The sequence below is a fragment of the Equus quagga genome, chromosome 5, assembly GCF_021613505.1.
Source record: "Equus quagga isolate Etosha38 chromosome 5, UCLA_HA_Equagga_1.0, whole genome shotgun sequence".
Lineage (NCBI taxonomy): Eukaryota > Metazoa > Chordata > Mammalia > Perissodactyla > Equidae > Equus > Equus quagga.
In genome coordinates this window covers 48,200,132-48,218,228 of record NC_060271.1, presented here as the reverse complement: position 1 = coordinate 48,218,228, position 18,097 = coordinate 48,200,132, and the positions used below count along the sequence as shown (strand labels likewise).

The following is an 18,097-nucleotide window of genomic DNA, read 5'->3' as shown; positions in this document are numbered from 1 at the left end:
GTCCTGCTGCCACAGAGCGTGGCCCGAGCTCCCCTCCAGGCAGCACTAGCTCGAGGCCAGCTGCTGAAAGGACGCACCAGAGCTTTCCTCCGAGAATACTGCATCTCGAATCATGTAATCACCTTGTGTAAAACCCACTATGGCGAGAGCTCACATACCCAGCTCTGGGGGGCCTGGGGAGCTGGGGGCTGTGGACGCCCCAGGGGAGGGGCAGGAAGGTGCCACGCAGGAGCCTCAAGATTAAAAAGTAGGAAAATCCCGCCATAGCTCCATTTCAAACCTTGGCCAGCATGTGACCGGCACGACCCCCTGTGGTCACCACAGCCAAGTGTGTGTTCAGGGGATGGGCCATTCACCGTGGCCACCTGCAGACACCCACCCTCTCCTTGTGGAGAAAGCCTAATATATCTGAAAAAACACAGCCTTTCGTTCCACAACAAGGAAAATGTTATTTAATTCTACAAATTTACAAGCCAAGATAAAAACAAAACATGGAAAACCCAACAAGACCAGCAGTCTAAAACTTGAAGCTGCGACCCATGCAGCCCTGGCTGGCACAGCTGCATCCAGTCAGGCAGGACCTCAGCACCTGCCCCAGTCCCAGTTGAGCCTTATCGGTTGGTGCTCCCAGGAGTTGGTCTGGGGACCACTGTGAACCTCAGAACTTGAGGCTGAAGCCTGGGCCTGCAGCTGAGGCCCCCTGGTTGGTGGTGGTGAGGTGGAAGCCAGTCTCCTTCAAGTCATCATCACCCTGGGAAACAAGTGGTACCGTGGGGCCCCTGCCAGGCCACCCCACCTCGAGGATACCCCTGCTGCCCTTCCCCCACCAGCCCGCCACTCACCAGCTGGCTGTAGCCCAGGCCTCCCTCGGGGGGCCGCGGGCTGGTACCACGCTTCACCCTTTGCTGCTCGCTCTTGGCGGGCCACGTAGGGAACATTGAGGGGTCGATGGGGAGCGGGGTCTCGCGGAAATACTCATGCTTGAGACCGTCCTCTGCATTGACTCTCCGCCCAGGAAAGTAGGTCAGGAACCTGGGAGAACAAGGGCATGTGGAACCCAGCGCGGTGGGGGAGGGCACGCTTGGGAAGGGAGTGGCCACCCGTCCTCACACTCACTTGTTCATGAGGTCGAAGCCCTGGTCCGAGAGCAGGGCCCCAAAGCGTTTGCGGAGGTTGTTGTATGGGTACTCAGTGAAGGTCATCTTCTTGACCGCAGGGAGGTCATTGTAGCCCGGCCAGATTTTCTCACTGGGGGTCCCCAGGTCCTAAAGGAGAGGGACGTCTCAAGTTGACCCCACCCTGTAGAGAAGGATCCCACCAACCCCCACATCGCTGGCCAAGACCCACCTTAAACACTTTGTTGATCTGATCAATTTCTGACTTCCCAGGAAACAACGGCTTCTGAGTTAGCAGCTCTCCAAAGATGCAGCCCACTGACCACATGTCCACGGCTGTGGAGTACTCCTGGGAGACCAAGGACATGCTCAGGGGCTGGTGGGGCCACACACACAGGGCAGGCCCCCCCACACCCTGGTACTCACCTTGGCACCGAGCAGCAGCTCTGGGGCGCGGTACCACAGGGTCACAACAACTGGGGTATAGGCCTTCAGAGGGGACCCATACTCCCGCGCCAGCCCAAAGTCCCCCACCTGCAAGGGCAGAGGGCAGGTTGTGGGCGAGCTCCTGTGGCCGGGAGCAGACAACCCTCAGGCTGGGCCCCTCGGGCTCACCTTGAGGATGCCGGCATGGCTCAGCAGCAGGTTGGACGTCTTAAGGTCGCGGTGCAGGATCCAGTTGTCGTGTAGGTGCTTCACGCCGCGCAGCAGCTGGATCATCAGGGTCTTCACCTCCCCTGAACAGCAAGAGGTCACTATGTGGCCCTGCAGAGGGCTGGTCCCCCTGGGTTATCTACCCACCTTAGCAGCAAACCCCTTCTCAGGGTGTGTTTATCCTGGGAACATTCCTGCCCCGGGTGGCCCTCATGCACACACACACCCCTGCACACACAGGCCCTCATGCACACAGTGTGACACAATCAGAGTTACAAGGTCAGCACTCCTTCCACCTCTAGGGATGCTGCCCATGGCCCAGGCAGGCTGAGGGTCAGACATCTCGAGGGGGACATGGGTCAGAGGGCCACATCTCTGGCACTAACTCCTGCAGGTGCTACCTGGCAGGAAAGGCTGCTTCATGGTCTCCATCAGGCTCTTGAGGTCGTGCTCCACGTAGTTCATTACGATGTAGATCTTGTCCATGTTGCTGCCCACGACTATTTCCTAGGAAACAACAGCAGGTCTGTTGGCACCGGGTACCCCCAGGCCCCACCCCTGTGACCACTGGCTCTCCCAGGAAACCTGAAATCCCAGGGCACAGACCCTGGGTGACAGCAGGGATCTATAAGTGAGACAACTATGAAGGGCCTGGCATTTCTGGAGGTGAGTGTTCACTTTCACACTGTTTGTGAAAGAGCTTGCTAGACGCAGGGGAATGTGAATCGCACGACCCTCTCGGGGCAGAGGTGCATTGGGCTGGGACCGCCTTACTCTGACGGTGACGATGTTGGGGTGCTGCGCCTTAAGGATGGTGTTGATCTCCCTCAGCGAGGTAATCGGAAAGCCCTCCTTCTCCTTCTCCATTTTCAGCCGCTTCAGAGCCACAATTTCATCTGAAAAGAAAACAGTTTAAAGACAGATGCTGAGACAACATTGTTCTGTGAACACTAAGATCTGTCAGGACGTACAAAGCCTTCTGCATCTTGCAGTCAGAGGTCTCGTCTTAAGTGGGAGCTCCCATAGGATATTAACCAGGAGGAAAAGCCCCAACTTGTGGTCTGGTAGAAACATGAGGCACGTTTCCAGATCAGCTTTTGTCCAGAACCACTAAGGAGAATCTTCCCATTTATGCCTGTGCCCCTCCTGTGATCATGAGGAGACGGGGCAAACTGTGTCAGCCCAGCACACAGACACTGCCTAGGCTCACAGGGTCTCAGACAGCCACTGTGACTTCTCAAGACCCAGCCAGGGCACTGGGGCACTTCTAACTCCGAAGCTCATACACCTGCTCAGGTGCCGTGGCTCAAGGTCAATGCCCCGGCAGCTCCCAGGCACTCGCCCGGCTAACTCCGCACTCCCCTGTGGAGCTGAGTCACCTGCTGTCACAAGCAAGCAGCAGACTCCTGATCAGGCTGACCTCTGGCCTCCAGAGGCACCAGAGGGTCAACTGCTCAGGTGTGTGTCACCCATGAGTCACAACCTGGTGTGGCCAGGTAAGGTGAGGCCTTGGCTCAGCACCAGGGGAGGGGTGACTCCTGGGAGCATATGGAACTGGGTGTTCAATGATCTCAATGCTGAAGGTGCCAGGGGCCAGGATCTCCCGGGCTTGCACCTTAGCATCCCGTGCACGGCTGTGACTGGGGCAGGACACCCAAACTCCCTCCTAGAGCCAGTGTGGGGACTGAGCAGGGCTTGTGTGTACCGAATGGGCCTGTGACAGTGCAGCAGGTGCACTGGAGGACAATGTTCCTCAGGAGGGATTCCTTCCTGCCCAAGGACAGGCCTCTGCTGACCAGGCTCTCTGGGCCACCTAGTCTCTGCCCCACATCTTCTCTTCCCTTTGGGGGACCACCCTGGGACCCTACCCACCTGTTTTCTTGTCCTTTGCTCTGTAGACCACCCCATAAGTGCCTTCTTCGATCCTGTTCAGGCACTGGAACTCCTCCACGCTCCGACAGCCCTGGGAGGAAGCACCAGCATGAGGGTGTGATAGCCACAGTCACACATAGCCCGCAGCAACCCCTACTTGGAAATCTCAGGAGGGCCCAAAGTGTGCTTGGGTGGCGGGGCCAGGAGTAACTTTCTTCTCCCACTTCTGTTTTGTTCAGTGAGCATGCGCCCCTTTATTATGAAATAAAACCAACGTGGACAAGGCTGCCCAAGGGCACATCCTTCCAGCCAGGCCTGGCCTGGCCTACAGGTTCTGATTAAGATAACACCAAGGACAGGAGTGGCCCACTGCAGCGCCATGCCCTCAGCACCTTCTCTCCATGCACGCCTCGCTGGTCCTGGCACTCAGGGCTGGGCTGCCGTCAGCTCGGAGTGGCAGGTGGCCAGGCTCACACTCACAGAAGCTCTACCCAGCAGAGCTGCTAAGGTAGCCCAGGGGTGCCAGACTGAGGCACAGCATGTTTGCCAGAGAGAAGCCTTCTGCCCGTGGATACCCAGAGCACCTGCCCCTTAGGACCTGTCCCTCCCCAAGTCCTTCCCGGTGGCATCCTTCCTTCCTGACATTTCACCTAAAAGAAAATGTGTGCCGCCTCCTGCCACGGTGCCACAACCCCTGCACAGCAAGCGACAGGGCAGTCAGCCCAGGCAGCAAGAGGAATGACTACAGAACCGGCCACCCCTCAAGGCTACCTGCCTGCCCCATGTGGGGGCCCCTGTGGGTGTCCTGGCTGGGGTCTTGGGAGCCATTTTCCCACCAGTGCTGCCAGGTGATAGGCTAGACCATGAGCATGGGTGTGTGGGAGGCTGATGGCTGAGCCTGGCCAGCGACATTCACTGTACAGGCAGCCTGGCCCCCTCAGGTGCTGGACACCCACACTGGGGCTCCGGGTTCTGCTCTCAGCCACCAGCTGTGACCATGATGAGAAAGCAGAGCTGGCCCTTGGGTGGAGAGGGCATCTGACCTGCAGGGCAGGCAGGTACTTTGGCAGCTCCTGTTTGAGCTCAATGGGCGACAAGGCTGGAGAGTCGGGCACGAAATCTCCTTCGGTCAGGGCGCTGCTCTGCGGGGTGCCCTCGCCCACTTCTTCCTCCCCTTCTTCACTCTCCCCGGAATCTCGGTCAAATCGTGACTCTGGAACTTCAAAAGTTAAACCCGATTATGGAACAAGGAACAAGCGTCACAAACCCCCTCCCGCTTTGGGGTGGGACACCGAGTGCAAGAAGACGCCACACAGGAGTCATCCCAGGGCGCTGCATACCAACTGCGTGTCCCGCTGCCCTAGACAGACAGCACTGGGTCTTGGAGCCCACCGGCTCAGCTGTGACCACTGTGAGCCACTGATCAGATGCTGAGTTTGGAGGCCTGCCCACCGAGAACCTGTCTGTCAAGCCCTGAGAGCACAGCCTTGCTGCCCGCTGGAGGCCACGTCAGTCCCTCGCCCATGACTGTCCTACAGTGGAACCTGAGTTGCTGTTCACCGTCCCCTGTGCTGAGGCCAGGCCCAGCTGGAGTCTCCCAGCCCTGCTCAGTGTCCCAGTCACTGCAGCACCCATGGCGGCCTTCCGTTAGCACTGTCTGCTCTAAGGAATGCCGGCCTCCATGGTCACAAGAGGCCAACCCTGTGGTTCTCAGGGAGCAAGTCTCTCAGCGAGTCAGCTCAGTCACTGGACACCACCAGGACAGGGACGCCCTGTGGCTTCTGCGGTGTGACATACCTTGGAGAGTGGTTTACTTTAATAGACTGCCATGCAGTCATGCCCACAACTATAAAAAAAGTGTCACCACACTTAGGGACAGATGAGGAAAAAAAAACTCTAGTAAGGAGACCTCTTACCAACTAAGATGTGGTTTTCACTCTCTCGCTCTTCGTCTTCACTCATTTCTTCTTCACTCACTTCTTCTGCAAGAGAAAACAGGCCTCTGCTCAGATCTGCAGGGCCGGCACCAAGCCGAGGGCTGGTCTGGGATCTGTCCCGTTCTAGGGCTCCTCGACGCTCCACAAGCAGAAACAAGGGTCTACTTTAGCTGACAGAAAGCAAGAAGAACTCTAAAGAACCAATTTGGGGGTCTTACGTGAGGCCCAGAGAGCAAGGCATTTTCAATTTGGAAATATTTTTAAATTAGACTTCAACTTACTTTTCTGTAATTTCTTCTTTTTTTTTGGCAAGGAAGATTGTTACTGAGCTAACATCTGTGCCAATCTTCCTCTATTTTTTGTGTGTGGGACACTGCCATAGCATGGCTTGATGAGTGGTGTGTAGGTCTGCACCTGCGAACCCCAGACTGCCCAAGCAGAGCTTGTGAACTTAACCATTACACTACCAGGCCAGCCCCCGTCTGTAATTTCTAAAGCCTCATATTAAACCGCCCAGCCACACTCTCCTCACCAGCTGACTGTCCAGACGCATCCTCGGAGTTGCTCCCTGTCTCCTCCTCTTCCTCTTCCTCTTCTTCCTCCTCCTCCTCCTCTTCCTCTGATTCTTCACTGCTGCTGCCCTCTTCCTCCTCCTCTTCCTCCTCCTCCTCCTCTTCCTCCTCAGAACCTGACCCTGATTCCGCTTTAGGAAGAAAACAGCCGAAGTGAGTTTGGCGGACCCTCCCGTCACAGTAGCAGAGTCAGCCTCAGCCAGGTGGACGCAGCTACCTGATGAAGACTCGGCTGAGCTGGTTTTCCTCTCGCTATCACTGATATCTTGTAAGTCAGACAGCAGGTCTCTCTCTTCCATTTTCTCTTCTTTTACTTATGAAACAAACCATCAAAAGTGAATTTGAAGAAATGTTTTTAAAAAAACACGATCAGACGGTACCTTTCATATAAAGACTACCTTCTAATTGTATGAAAAACAGCTCATCTACAGCTACTTGGCTGGAACAACTCTTTGAAGGACCAGTAACAAATGTTCCACCTGACAAATACATAAACTTACTTCACACAAATGGTAATGGTCCCTGTCATGTAGCATGGAAACACTTTAGCAAATCATTTTATTGTGGGAAAAAACCAAGTCTTTATGCTCAAAAATTCCCAGGCAAAGAACCATACCATGCTGTTCCCTGAGCAAGTGCTGCCTGGCTCACCTGGCTTCCGGCCGTCTCCCAGCTCAAACCTCTCTCGGGGCGGCCGTAGTGGGCTGCGACTCCAGTGGCTTGCCTTCACTTTATCACCATAGTCTTCTCTCATTGTTCGGTGATGTGCAGAAACTGGCACACAAGAGAACAGAGCAGAAGAGGTGCTGGCTGCACTGTCTTCCAACAGGGCCCTCCCTCGGTCATCTCCCACCTACACCTCTGCTGATGGTGACAGCCCATTTGTGCATAGCACAGGCACTTGCTAACAGCACCGGGACAGAAGCCAAGAAGCCAAGGAGACATAGTCCAGCCTGGAGGCTGTGAGCCAACTCTGAGGACCCAGGTAAACCTTCTGGACTGATCTCTACTGGCCAAAAAGGAAGGGGCCAAGAACCTGCCTCTTCAAGCCTGTGCCTAACTGGTGGGCAGTAGACACAGAGGACACTGGGTCCAGCTGTCAAGCACCAGGCCTGGGCCTGCCCCTGGCCACACATCCTTGGGTGCTGCTCCGCTGCATACGACCCACTGCCTTCTTCAGCAAGGCAGCACGGGGTCAGGGCTTGAACCCTGTGCCTCATGGCCTGTCCCTTTGCTCCGCTACCTTCCAGAGTCCCCAAGCCCGCACTGACTTCCACCTCAGGGGCGCTGGTGTCCACACGCATATGCACCCCATACGGCTGGCTGTTCTCAGCTGCACTGCCCTGGCCCCTGGGCAGCCCCCACTCACCCCAGGGAGCAGCTTGGGGTCACCCACGCCCCAGCCCCAGGCTTGCCCACACCTTCCCTGCGGGCCTCGCGCTCCTTGCGCCGTTCCTCGGCACGCCGCTCCCGCTCCTTCTGCTCCCGCTGCTCCTTCTGCTGCTCCCGCAGCTTGCGCTCCCGCTCTCGCTTCCTTTCCAGCTGCTCCAGACGGTCCCTGGGACCAGCACACACCAACTTTGTTTTCCCCAAACACAAAGTTTTCTTTTTCACCCCAGGGCTTTTTGCTTCAATTTATAAATTGCCTTCTCAGGTTGTTCAACACACAAAGGGCTTTGTAAAAGCAGAATATACATGGGCACACCCTGAGAGCACTGTTCCTAAAGAGCCATAACAGAGTCACCTGTTAGGACAAGAAACCCACTGGTTCTAGGATGCTTCTGTTACGTAGTTCTACTAAGACGCATCAAGAATTTCCCCAAATATGTGTGATGGCCCATTTTAAATCCACCTTCATGAGCTAAGTTTTCATGGGCTACAAAGGCATGGAGAGTCCATCTGCAAAAGGTGGGGTGGGGGAACCACAGATTTAGGTCTGGGGCCCCATCCTACCCACCTCACTGGATCCTGTGGCAGGTGCACCCAGGCCATTCCCCAGCCCAGCCCGGTGAAGAGATAACGTGGGCATGAATGTGGTCATGTGGGGCAGTGGGGAAGCTGCTTCAAGGAGGAGGCCCGGTGTCATTCGGAACATAGGAAATATCAGTGACCGAAATATGTGTGGCTGGCTGCACCATAAGATGGCCGAGTACTGAAAACTGATCAGTCATAGTTAACTTTCATGTCCCTAGAGAGTTACGTCCAAATATGATCTGAAAAGTTAACACATTTTTTAAAAAAAGTATCATAAAGCACACAGAAACAAGCACAAGCAAAAATGGTGAACACAGGGCGGGGGGGGGGCCGGGTGGCGGGTGGCCCAGTGGCGCAGCTTGGATCCCAGGTGTGGACATGGCACTGCTCAGAAAGCCATGCTGTGGCAGGTGTCCCACATATAAAGTAGAGGAAGATGGGCACGGATATTAGCTCAGGGCCAGTCTTCCTCAGCCAAGAGGAGGATTGGCAGCAGATGTTAGCTCAGGGCTAATCTTCCTCAAAAAACAAAAATGATGAACATGAAACAAGCTGTGGTGTCGTCACCAGTACTGCACCCACACTGATCTACATCAGGTGTCACAGCTGGAAGCAGGACAAGGGCTGCAGAAGTCTAGGTACTATTCTGTAAATACCTCAGTCCACACTATTTCAAAATGAAAGCTGAAGTATAACTTACATATACAATTCAACCACAGTTCAATTTTTCACAAATTTGTGAAATTGTGCAACCATCACCATGAGCCAGTTTTAAAACAGTCTCATAATCCCAACATGCCCCCTTTTGTCCATCTGTGGTCAGTTCCCACCCCCATGAGTCTGCTTTCTCTCTGCTTTGGATTTTCTGGACATTTCTTCTGCTTGCGTTGGGTTCAGTCTGCTTCTCTTTTTTTCTAGTTTCCTTGGGTAAAAGCCTATGTTATTGATTTAGCAACTTCCTTTTTTGATACAGGTGCTTAAAGCCAAAACATTCTACTCTTAAGCACAGCTTTGGCTGCATCCCTGTGTGTTTTGTTTTTGTTTTAAGACTGGCACCTGGGCTAACAACTGTTGCCAATCTTATTTATTTTTTTTAAAGATTGGCACCTGGGCTAACAACTGTTGCCAATCTTTTTTTTTTTTTTTTTTCTGCTTTATCTCCCTAAACCCACCCTGTACACAGTTGTACATCTGAGTTGCAGGTCCCTTTAGTTGTGGGATGTGGGACGCCGCCTCAATGTGGCCTGACGAGCGGTGCCATGTCCGCGCCCAGGATCCGAACCCTGGGCCGCCGCACCGGAGTGCGCAAACTTAACCACCCGGCCACGGAGCCGGCCCCTGCATCCCTGTTTTAACACATTGTATTTGTTTTCATTTAGCTCAAAATATTTTCTATTCTTCCTTACAATTTGTTTTTCGGGTCGTGGATTATTCAGAAATAGGTTGTTGGATTTCCAAACATTTGAGGATTTCCCCAGATTTCTTTCTGTTGCTGACTTCTTAGTTCTTTTGTGGTAGGAGGGCATACTTTGCATGATGTCAATACTTCTTGTTTTTAAAGATTGGCACCTGAGCTAACATCTGTTGCCAATCTTCTTTTGTGTGTGTCTTTTTCTTCTTCTTCTGCCCAAAGCTCCCTGCTACATAGTTGTCTAGTTGTGGGTCCTTCTGGTTGTGCTGTGTGGGATGCTGCCTCAGCATGGCTTGACGAGCAGTGCCATGTCTGTGCCCAGGATCTGAACTGGTGAAACCCTGGGCCGCCAAAGTGGAGCGCGTGAACTCAACCACTTGGCCACGGGGCCAGGCCCTCAATTCTTCTGAGATTATACGGTGTTAATCTACGTTGGAAAATGTCCTCTGAGTTCTTGAAATGAATGTGTACCCTGCAGCTATGGATGGAGTGTTGCATGCACAGACCAGTTAGACTGAGTCGGTTGATAGTCTTTTCCAAATTTTCTAGACGCTTGTTGACTTTCTCTGGTTGTTCTATGGACTAGAGAAATTTCCATCTCTATGGTGAAGTTTCCAACTATAATCAATAAGTTATCTATTTCTCCTTTCAATTCTCTGTTTTTGCTTCATGTACTTTTGAACTCTCTTGTGAGGTGCACAAACATTTACCATCATCCTACGTTTCAGCTGTGTTCACCTTCTGTTGTTACAAAGTCCTCTGTTTTAATACTGGTCTTACCGCCTATTTTGCCTGACGTTCTCGTATCCATTTAAGCTCTCTGTGGTCGTGCCTGCATGCTGTATCTTCTTCCATCCTTTCATTCTCAACCTAGTTTTGTCTCTGACTCTGACACGTTCCTCTTATAGATGGCATGTAGTTGGATCAGCTTTTCCAACAATCTCTCCCTTGTCTGGGTTACAGAGACCATTTCACATTTAATTACGGATATGGCTAGATCTACTATTGTTTTTTCTATGTATTCTTTTTTGTTCCTGTTTCTCCGTTTGGGGTTTAAATAAGAATTTTTAAGTCTTAGTTCTCTCTCCTCCTCCACGTGAAGCATTTCTATATTTCTGTCCTCTAAATTACTAATTCTGTCCTCCATAATATCAGCTCTGTTTTTTAAAGTTTCTATATTGTTTTTTATCCCATTCATTGTGTTCTTCATCTCCAGAATTTGTGTTTGGTTTTTCTTTTTAGAGTTTCAATCTCTTGTGAAGAATTCTTTCTTCTCATTAATTTTATTCCTGAAGTCATTGAACTGTCTTTCCGAGTTTCCTTGTAACTCATTGAGTTTCTTTATGATAGCTATTTTGATTTGTCTGTCATTTAGATTGTAAATTCCTGTGACTTCAGAATTGGTTTCTGGAGACTTGTCATTTTCCTTCTGCTCTGGAGTGTTAATGCAGTTCTTCGTGGTGTTTGAAGTGACCCTTTGGTACTGCATTGTGGAAGTACAGGTCACAGATTCTGTCTCCCACCACTTTGGAGGGGAGGGCAGGAGCTGTTTTCTGAACCTGCTGCATCTGCTGGAAGTTGTGCTGATAAGGCTTGTCTGCATGTGCCCGCTGGGTGCAGCTGCTTGGTGGGGCACACATGCATGCACAGGTGCTCTGGTGCAGATCCGCTGCCTTGGCCAGAGACCAGCCAAGCTAGTGTGCCAGGTAGGGTGGAGGGGCACTTTCTTTGGTACGTGTGTGGTCTGCTCTGTGCTCACAGGTGGTTCACCTGGGCTGCTGTGCTTAGTGGGGGTGCCCATGTGGTGGCTGAGCTGTGCCATTTGGTATGGAGTATTCTTGTGGGCAGGCTGCAACTCTGAAAGCAAAAGCATTTGTGTGTAGGCCTGCCTGCTCCCCCACCTCCTCTTACAGTCGTGTGTGTGTTGCTGCATGAGGACCTGTGACCCAGATCACTGCTGCTGGGAAAGACGAGGGGATCCGCTCACCTCCTTCCACTGCTTCCTGGGGATCCAGTACCCCACCTTCAGATGTATGGCTGTGTGGACCTCTCAGACGTCCTATTGTGCTTTGTAGGGAATCCTCTGTTGGTTAATGAATGTCCACTTGGCTGTAACTTAGTGGGGAAGAGACTAAAGGAACAGCTCACTCCACTGTGATGCTGACATCTCCTCTGCAATGACTTATTCTCAGAGGCTACATATCCTGAAATTATTCTACTGTTGGAGAACTACCTTTAAAGTTTTATAAAACATTTATCTTCAGTTCACTTAAGAATCTGTAATATCTACCTCGAGATTGACCTGAAACTTGATTTCACGGCTTGTTCCTACTAGAGGTCTTCTTCAGCTTTCTAGATATCATTTAACCAGTTACATTCTCACTGATGCAGCATGTTCAAATAGGCAGAAAAAGACTAACATGATGCTGATGAAGCTTAATCTTCAGGGCCCCTACTGCATGGGCTTCAAGAGTGCTAGGAGTCACTGGGAGTCAGTGGTCTAGACAGGAGGAGCAAGAAGCATTTGTACGTAAGCATTTCTTTACAGACTGCTCTCAATGGATTTCCTTTCTTTGCTGAGCTTCAAAGCTTCCAAGATCTTGGCAGCTGGGAAGTGAAAGGCAGATGGAGGGAGCACGGGGCAGGAGCAGCCCCTCAAAAGCTTTTAGTATACTATTTTAACTCCTCTGTTATTTTTACTATTTTTTTTTTAAGTTATTTTCTTTGTGGTTGCTCTAGGGATTGCAGTATGTGTCTTGTCAGATTAATACAAACTTGCTCCTGGTAAAACAAAGTCTATTCTAACACAGCTCCATTCCTTCCCTTCTCCTTTGTGCAGTCTGTGCATGTTATATATTACACAACAACACAATGTTTTAATAATTACTTTCATACAATTGTGTCTTTTAAAGAAAAAACATGAGAAGAAACATATTTATTGATTCTTCTATGTTAACGTCCATTTTTACCACTTCCAGTACTCGTCTTCTTCTTCCTGTGGATTTCAGACTTTTGTCTGGTGTCATTTCCATTCAGCCTGAAGGTCTTCCTTGAGTATTTCTCATTAAGGCATGTGCTAACAGTGAACTCCACCAATCTATGTTCATCGGGGAAGGTCTTTATTTCCCTCACTTTGAACAATCGTTTTTCTGGATAGGGAGTTCCTGCTGACAGTTCCTCTTTCAGCAGGTGACTGTGCTGTTCCATGCCTTCCGGCCTCCACTGTCTCTGATGAGAAGTCAGCCACCAATAGTACTGAAACTCCCCTTTTGATGTAGATTGTTTTTCGGTTTTTCTCTTTAAGCCTTTTAAGACGTTCTTTTTGGCTTTCAGCAGTTTGACTATGATACAACTTTGTATTTATTCTACTTGGGCTTTGCCGAGCTTCTTGTATATGTGGATAAATGTTTTCCATCAAATTTGGGAAGTTTTCAGCCATTATTTTAACAAACATCTTTGTGCCCCTTCCCCCTTCCCTCCTGGGACTGCCATTACCTGGATGTTGGTACAATGGATGTTGTCCCACAGATCTTCGAGACTCTTCGCTGTTCTTCAATCTTTCTTCTGTCTGTTCTTCAGAATGCGTACTTTCTACCGCTCCATCTTCAAGGTCCTTGCTTCCAAGTCTTTGCTAAATCGGCAACACTCAGTTTCTACTGATACTTTTGTTCTTAAAACAGGGTCATACTTTCTTCTTTCTTTATATGTCTCAAAACTGTTTGTTGAGGGGCTGGCCTGGTGGCGCAGCGGTTAAGTTCGCACGTTCTGCTTCAGCAGCCTGGGGTTCGCCGGTTTGGATCCCAAGTGCGGACATGGCACTGCTTGGCAAGCCATGCTGTGGTAGATGTCCCACATATAAAGTAGAGGAAGATGGGCATGGATGTTAGCTCAGGGCTAGTCTTCCTCAGCAAAAAGAGGAGGATTGGCAGCAGATGTTAGCTCAGGCCTAATCTTCCTCAAAACAAAACGAAACAAAAAAAAACCTGTGTGTTGAAAATTGGACATTTTAGATAATGTATTGCAGCAACTCCAGACTGTAATAATTTTCCCTCAGTCTTGCTATTGCTTTAGTAACCTTCTGGGCTAAATGTGGGAATCGTCTCCCTTGCAGAGGCTGGTCACTGCTGTTTTTCTCCATATGCTTTTTATTTTCAAGCTTGGCTTCCATGGGGTCACCACTGTGTCTGCACAGCTGGGTGATCAGCCCACAATGGACAGTCAGCACAGGGCTTGCCTTGCACTGGTTTCAGGCTTTTACCTTACCGCCTCACCTTCTCCCACCCTCTGCGCCACAACAACAAAGGCTCTTCTCACACACCCTCCTCACGTTCCTGTGCCACCCAGCCCTGGCTGTTGGGAATGTCAGAACCCACCCTTCTACTTCTCCCCTCTTTGCAGCAGGCCAGCTCCCAAGCTTTCTCTGGAAATGACCTCAGTACACATCTGGCCTATGTACCCTTTTCCTGGGCCATGCAGAATGGATCTGGGACTAAACAGATGCTTCCTCCTGGGCACCTGGAGACTAATGCCCAAGAGGCTAGAGTCCCAGCTCCCACACTGTTTCAAGGCCTTTAGGATTTCCTTTCTTACTTTTCCATTTTTTTGGTTTGAAAGAACCAGAGTCTATTTCTGCTGTCATCCAGAGAATCCTAAGCAATGTATTTCCCTTGTCTTCCTGGCCTAGACCTACTGAGAACAGTGCTTGGTACAGAGGAGGTGCTCGATAAATACTTGTTGATTGAACAGATGATGAAACACCCTGCACTCCAGACTTCTCCTGAGCACCGATTCCCCGTCAGAACTTATATACGTGGATGAGCTGTCTCTGAGATGGCCCCACTCCTCGCTGACTTGAAAACAGCACACTACCTGAAACATGCGAAGCAGTCCCCTTCCTCCCTCAGGGCATGTCCCTCAATACCCTGATGGACTAAGCTCAGAGGTATTTACAGCTCCTCTTCCTCCTTACCAGTTGCCAGCTAACAGGTCTAGGAAGATCCTTTCTCCCCACTCTGTCTTCCTTTTCCTCCCTACTGCTGCATGTCTGACCCTGCCTTCACTCCTCATGTCTGAATCCCTATACCAGAGCTCCAGCTTCTTCTGGCAGCATCACTTCCTCCAGGCCTGTCTCACACACTGATGTGGGGTCTCTGGCATGAGTTAGGACCTGCTCAATCTGGCTCCTGAGCAGCCCCCTACAAGCCCCCACCTGGAGGAAGCCAACACACAGATTTCTATTCCCTTTATTATCTTCTCTCAATCATTTTACACTTATTTCTGTCCTCAGGATACAGGAAAAACTCACTTCCTTCACCACAATTCTCTTGGTTATCACCCCCAATGCTTACTGCACCCTGACTCTATGTGCATGTACCACTTCTGCACCAAATCTGTTTCATATTGCCAAGTTCTCATTTGTGTGTCAAAATGATCATCTCTTTCATTGCCTTGATGGGATGCTGACCAACAGAAGTGCTTAATTAAAGCTCCTTAACTAACCTCTCTCTCCTGGAATGTTCTCTTGCCATCTCCCTCCTCTTTTGTCTCTCCCATTCCCGGCGAGCTTTATCCTGTTCTTCTCGGTGTCGCTTCCGACGTTCATGCTCTCTTTCTTTTTCTTTCACTCTAGCATGCTTCCCTGATGAGAAATAAGAAGTGTCATGCAAGGAAACTTAACTTCCAAAAATGTAACTTGGAAATACCCAGGGAAGAAAAGAAAAAATATTTAGTTAATGACCTGGAGAAGCAATCATGATTTTACTTTAACAAGAAATATGAAGTCATAAAACTTTATACAGTAAGCCTTCAATTAAAAAAAAATAATAATAAAATTGATTTCTATCTTCTATTTTTACTTTCTTGTACTGAATGAACTATGATTAGACTATGTCAGTCTCATAATTAAAAAAAAAAAAAAAATCACTAGGGCCGGCTCCGTGGCCAAGTGGTTAAGTTCGTGCACTCTGCTGCAGCGGCCCAGGGTTCAGATCCTGGGCGCGAACACGTGTCAGGCCACGTTGAGGCAGCATCCCACACGCCACAACTAGAAGGACCTGCAACTAAGATATACAACTATGTACTGGGGGGTTTGGGGAGATAAAGCAAGACAAAAAAAAAAAAGATTGGCAACAGTTGTTAGCTCAGGTGCCAATCTTTAAAAAAAAAAAAAAAATCACTGAGCCAGCCATGATGGCCTAGTGGTTAAAGTTGAGCACACTCCACTTCAGTGGCCTGGGTTCATTTCCCAGTTGCGGAACCACACCACTCGTCTGTCAGCAGCCATGATGTGGCAGCAGCTCACGCAGAAGAACTAGAAGGACCTACAACTAGAATATACACTATGCACTGGGGCTTTGGGGAGGAAAAACGAAAAAAAAAAAGAAGACGATTGGGAACAAGCATTAGTTCAGGGCGAATACTTCCCAGCCAAATAAAAAATCACTAGTCATAAAGAGTACAGGCAAACTTTAGCTCTTTTCAGGGGCTTTCTACCTCACGTTATAAAACCATTGTTAACCAACTCCATTTACGATAAATTTAAATCAGGCCCCAAGTCTAGTTTTCCCAGGACCCCTAAGCAGCTCTTAATAGTGGTATGAGATCAAACCCATTATTTGAACTTTACCAAGCATCCATTCTTCAGTGAAGGCAATTTACCATTGAAGGGTGTGTTTTCCCCCTACACTTGCTAAATTAAGATAATTTTATATGTAAACAAACTACCCCCAAACAATGTAATAAGGGGGGGAAAAACACCAGAAGGAAAATGAAATAGCTATTCAGAATGATCTACAACAAATTTACGCTTTTAGCTAAAATTTTACTTTCTCTTCTCTTTCAGCTGTGCTCTGGAGAAGGCAGTACTATGAAACAGGAAAGAGACCACACCTGAATATGACACACACAGAAACAAACGCTTCTGTACCCCCTTCTGCTGAATGACTCCGATGCCGACGTTTCTCTTTTCTCTTTTCATCTTTCCTGTGATGAGCCTTTTCTTTCCGAGACATTTGCTGGGGTGGTTTGATAGCCAAAGAATCATCTTCCTCTCCTCTGAAATAAGATACAAGAGCATCACATCATGCTTGAGAAAGTAATGCTAAAGAGCATCAAGATATTACGGCGTTTTCCAACCCCGGAAAATGCAGGGTTCAGAACATGAACATAACTGAATCTGAACCATGATTTAAAAAATTTTATTAATTACAAAACTTAAGCTAAAACTGCACACTAAACACAGATTCAGATGAAAAGAACAAGTAAGAAATCAATGCAGTATATGGAACAAAAACACCTCTGAGGGAACTTCAGGGGGTGATGGACATGTTCATTACCTTGATCAGAATGACAGTTTCACAGGTGTGTAAAAATGTATCAAAATGCACACTTTAAATATGTACGGTTTGTCATTTACATCGCAATAAGGCTGTTTTAAAAAAAAGCCCCACAATTTTAATCAAACTTAGTAAAGGTCATTTAATGTTATCTTCAACTGACTATATGACCAAAATTTTGGAAGAACTCACACCCTACACCTTCTACCTTAATTCCTGGCTATGCTGCCTTTAATTATTTGATGCTGGATACAAGAATGCAACAAGTGAGGAGACACCCTGGCGCAGGAAGAAACGTCAGAAAGGACAGACCTCAGTTGGACCACTTCTGCTCAAAGGCCTGGCTCAGGTATCTCTCAGCCCTGTTTTGGTTTATTTGCCCAAAACTTTGGACAGTCGCTTACTAACCATTACAAGTACACAGCACGATTACGTAAACGTACTGTGGAAACGTTGCTGACTCGACCCGAGAGTAAGCACAGAGAAAGGAATAACGGCTCGTTCAGTCTCTCCATAAGGAGTGAGGTGACAGCTGACCCCATGTGAGTGTCTCCTCCAGTGGGAGGGGGACCTGACGTCACGACCATAGCTTTCAGAGCAGCACCAGAAAGGCCCCGTGCCTCAGAGAAGCGCCTGCACGCACCTGTCCTCCATGGAGTCCTCTCTTCTGTACGGGGAGTTCCTGATCGTTATCTCCATGCGGTGGTCCCTCAGCTCCCCCTCCTCAAGGGAATCTCGCTTGGAATCCCGGTCATCAGACTAAGAAGTAAGGAGAAAACAAGTCATTTTTCTCATAGACAAGTGCACTTTTAATGATAAACCTTGCTGACATCCAAAAACAAACTTTCATTCGCACTTTGAACGGACAACATTATAATAAAAAAGCCTTCACTCCAAGCCCGGGACGTTAAAACTACAACAGAAAACCAGCTGAGAACCGGAGATGAGAATGTGAAACCAGCACATGAGAGAAGGGGCATCCGCTCTGCGCCAGGTATGTCAGGTGTCTACACTGAGCCCACGCTCTCTAGGCCGGGTGTGTCAGGCATCTACACTGAACCCACGCTCTCTAGGCTGGGTGTGTCAGGTGTCTACACTGAGCCCACGCTCCCTATGCCAGGAGTGTCAAGCGTCTACACTGAGCCCACACTGTGCTGGGTGTGTCAGGCATCTACACTGAGCCCACACTCTCTAGGCCGGGTGTGTCAGGCGTCTACACTGAGCCCAC

The 18,097-nt window shown here is 49.6% G+C and overlaps 1 protein-coding gene across 2 annotated transcripts in view; it reads right to left on the bottom strand.

Annotated features, from left to right (window-relative positions):
- Positions 1-424: 424 nt before the first annotated feature.
- The window catches only part of LOC124239477 (cyclin-dependent kinase 11B), an 18,908-nt gene continuing 1,235 nt past the window's right edge, over positions 425-18,097 (bottom strand). Inside the window, exons 3-20 of one of the 2 annotated variants that reach the window (XM_046661488.1) lie at positions 17,513-17,628; positions 16,461-16,588; positions 15,035-15,173; positions 7,572-7,708; positions 6,802-6,924; positions 6,368-6,463; positions 6,111-6,281; positions 5,558-5,623; positions 4,685-4,860; positions 3,642-3,732; positions 2,544-2,665; positions 2,171-2,276; positions 1,731-1,852; positions 1,542-1,649; positions 1,348-1,464; positions 1,117-1,265; positions 843-1,032; positions 425-751 (exon numbers count right to left, since the gene is read on the bottom strand). In XM_046661488.1, the coding sequence (XP_046517444.1) occupies positions 659-751; positions 843-1,032; positions 1,117-1,265; positions 1,348-1,464; positions 1,542-1,649; positions 1,731-1,852; positions 2,171-2,276; positions 2,544-2,665; positions 3,642-3,732; positions 4,685-4,860; positions 5,558-5,623; positions 6,111-6,281; positions 6,368-6,463; positions 6,802-6,924; positions 7,572-7,708; positions 15,035-15,173; positions 16,461-16,588; positions 17,513-17,628 (2,250 nt within the window). In that variant the 3' untranslated portion in view covers positions 425-658. Of the gene's footprint in view, positions 752-842; positions 1,033-1,116; positions 1,266-1,347; positions 1,465-1,541; positions 1,650-1,730; positions 1,853-2,170; positions 2,277-2,543; positions 2,666-3,641; positions 3,733-4,684; positions 4,861-5,557; positions 5,624-6,110; positions 6,282-6,367; positions 6,464-6,801; positions 6,925-7,571; positions 7,709-13,030; positions 13,300-15,034; positions 15,174-16,460; positions 16,589-17,512; positions 17,629-18,097 lie in introns of those variants that run through there. The other variant, XM_046661489.1, reaches the window with a different exon arrangement.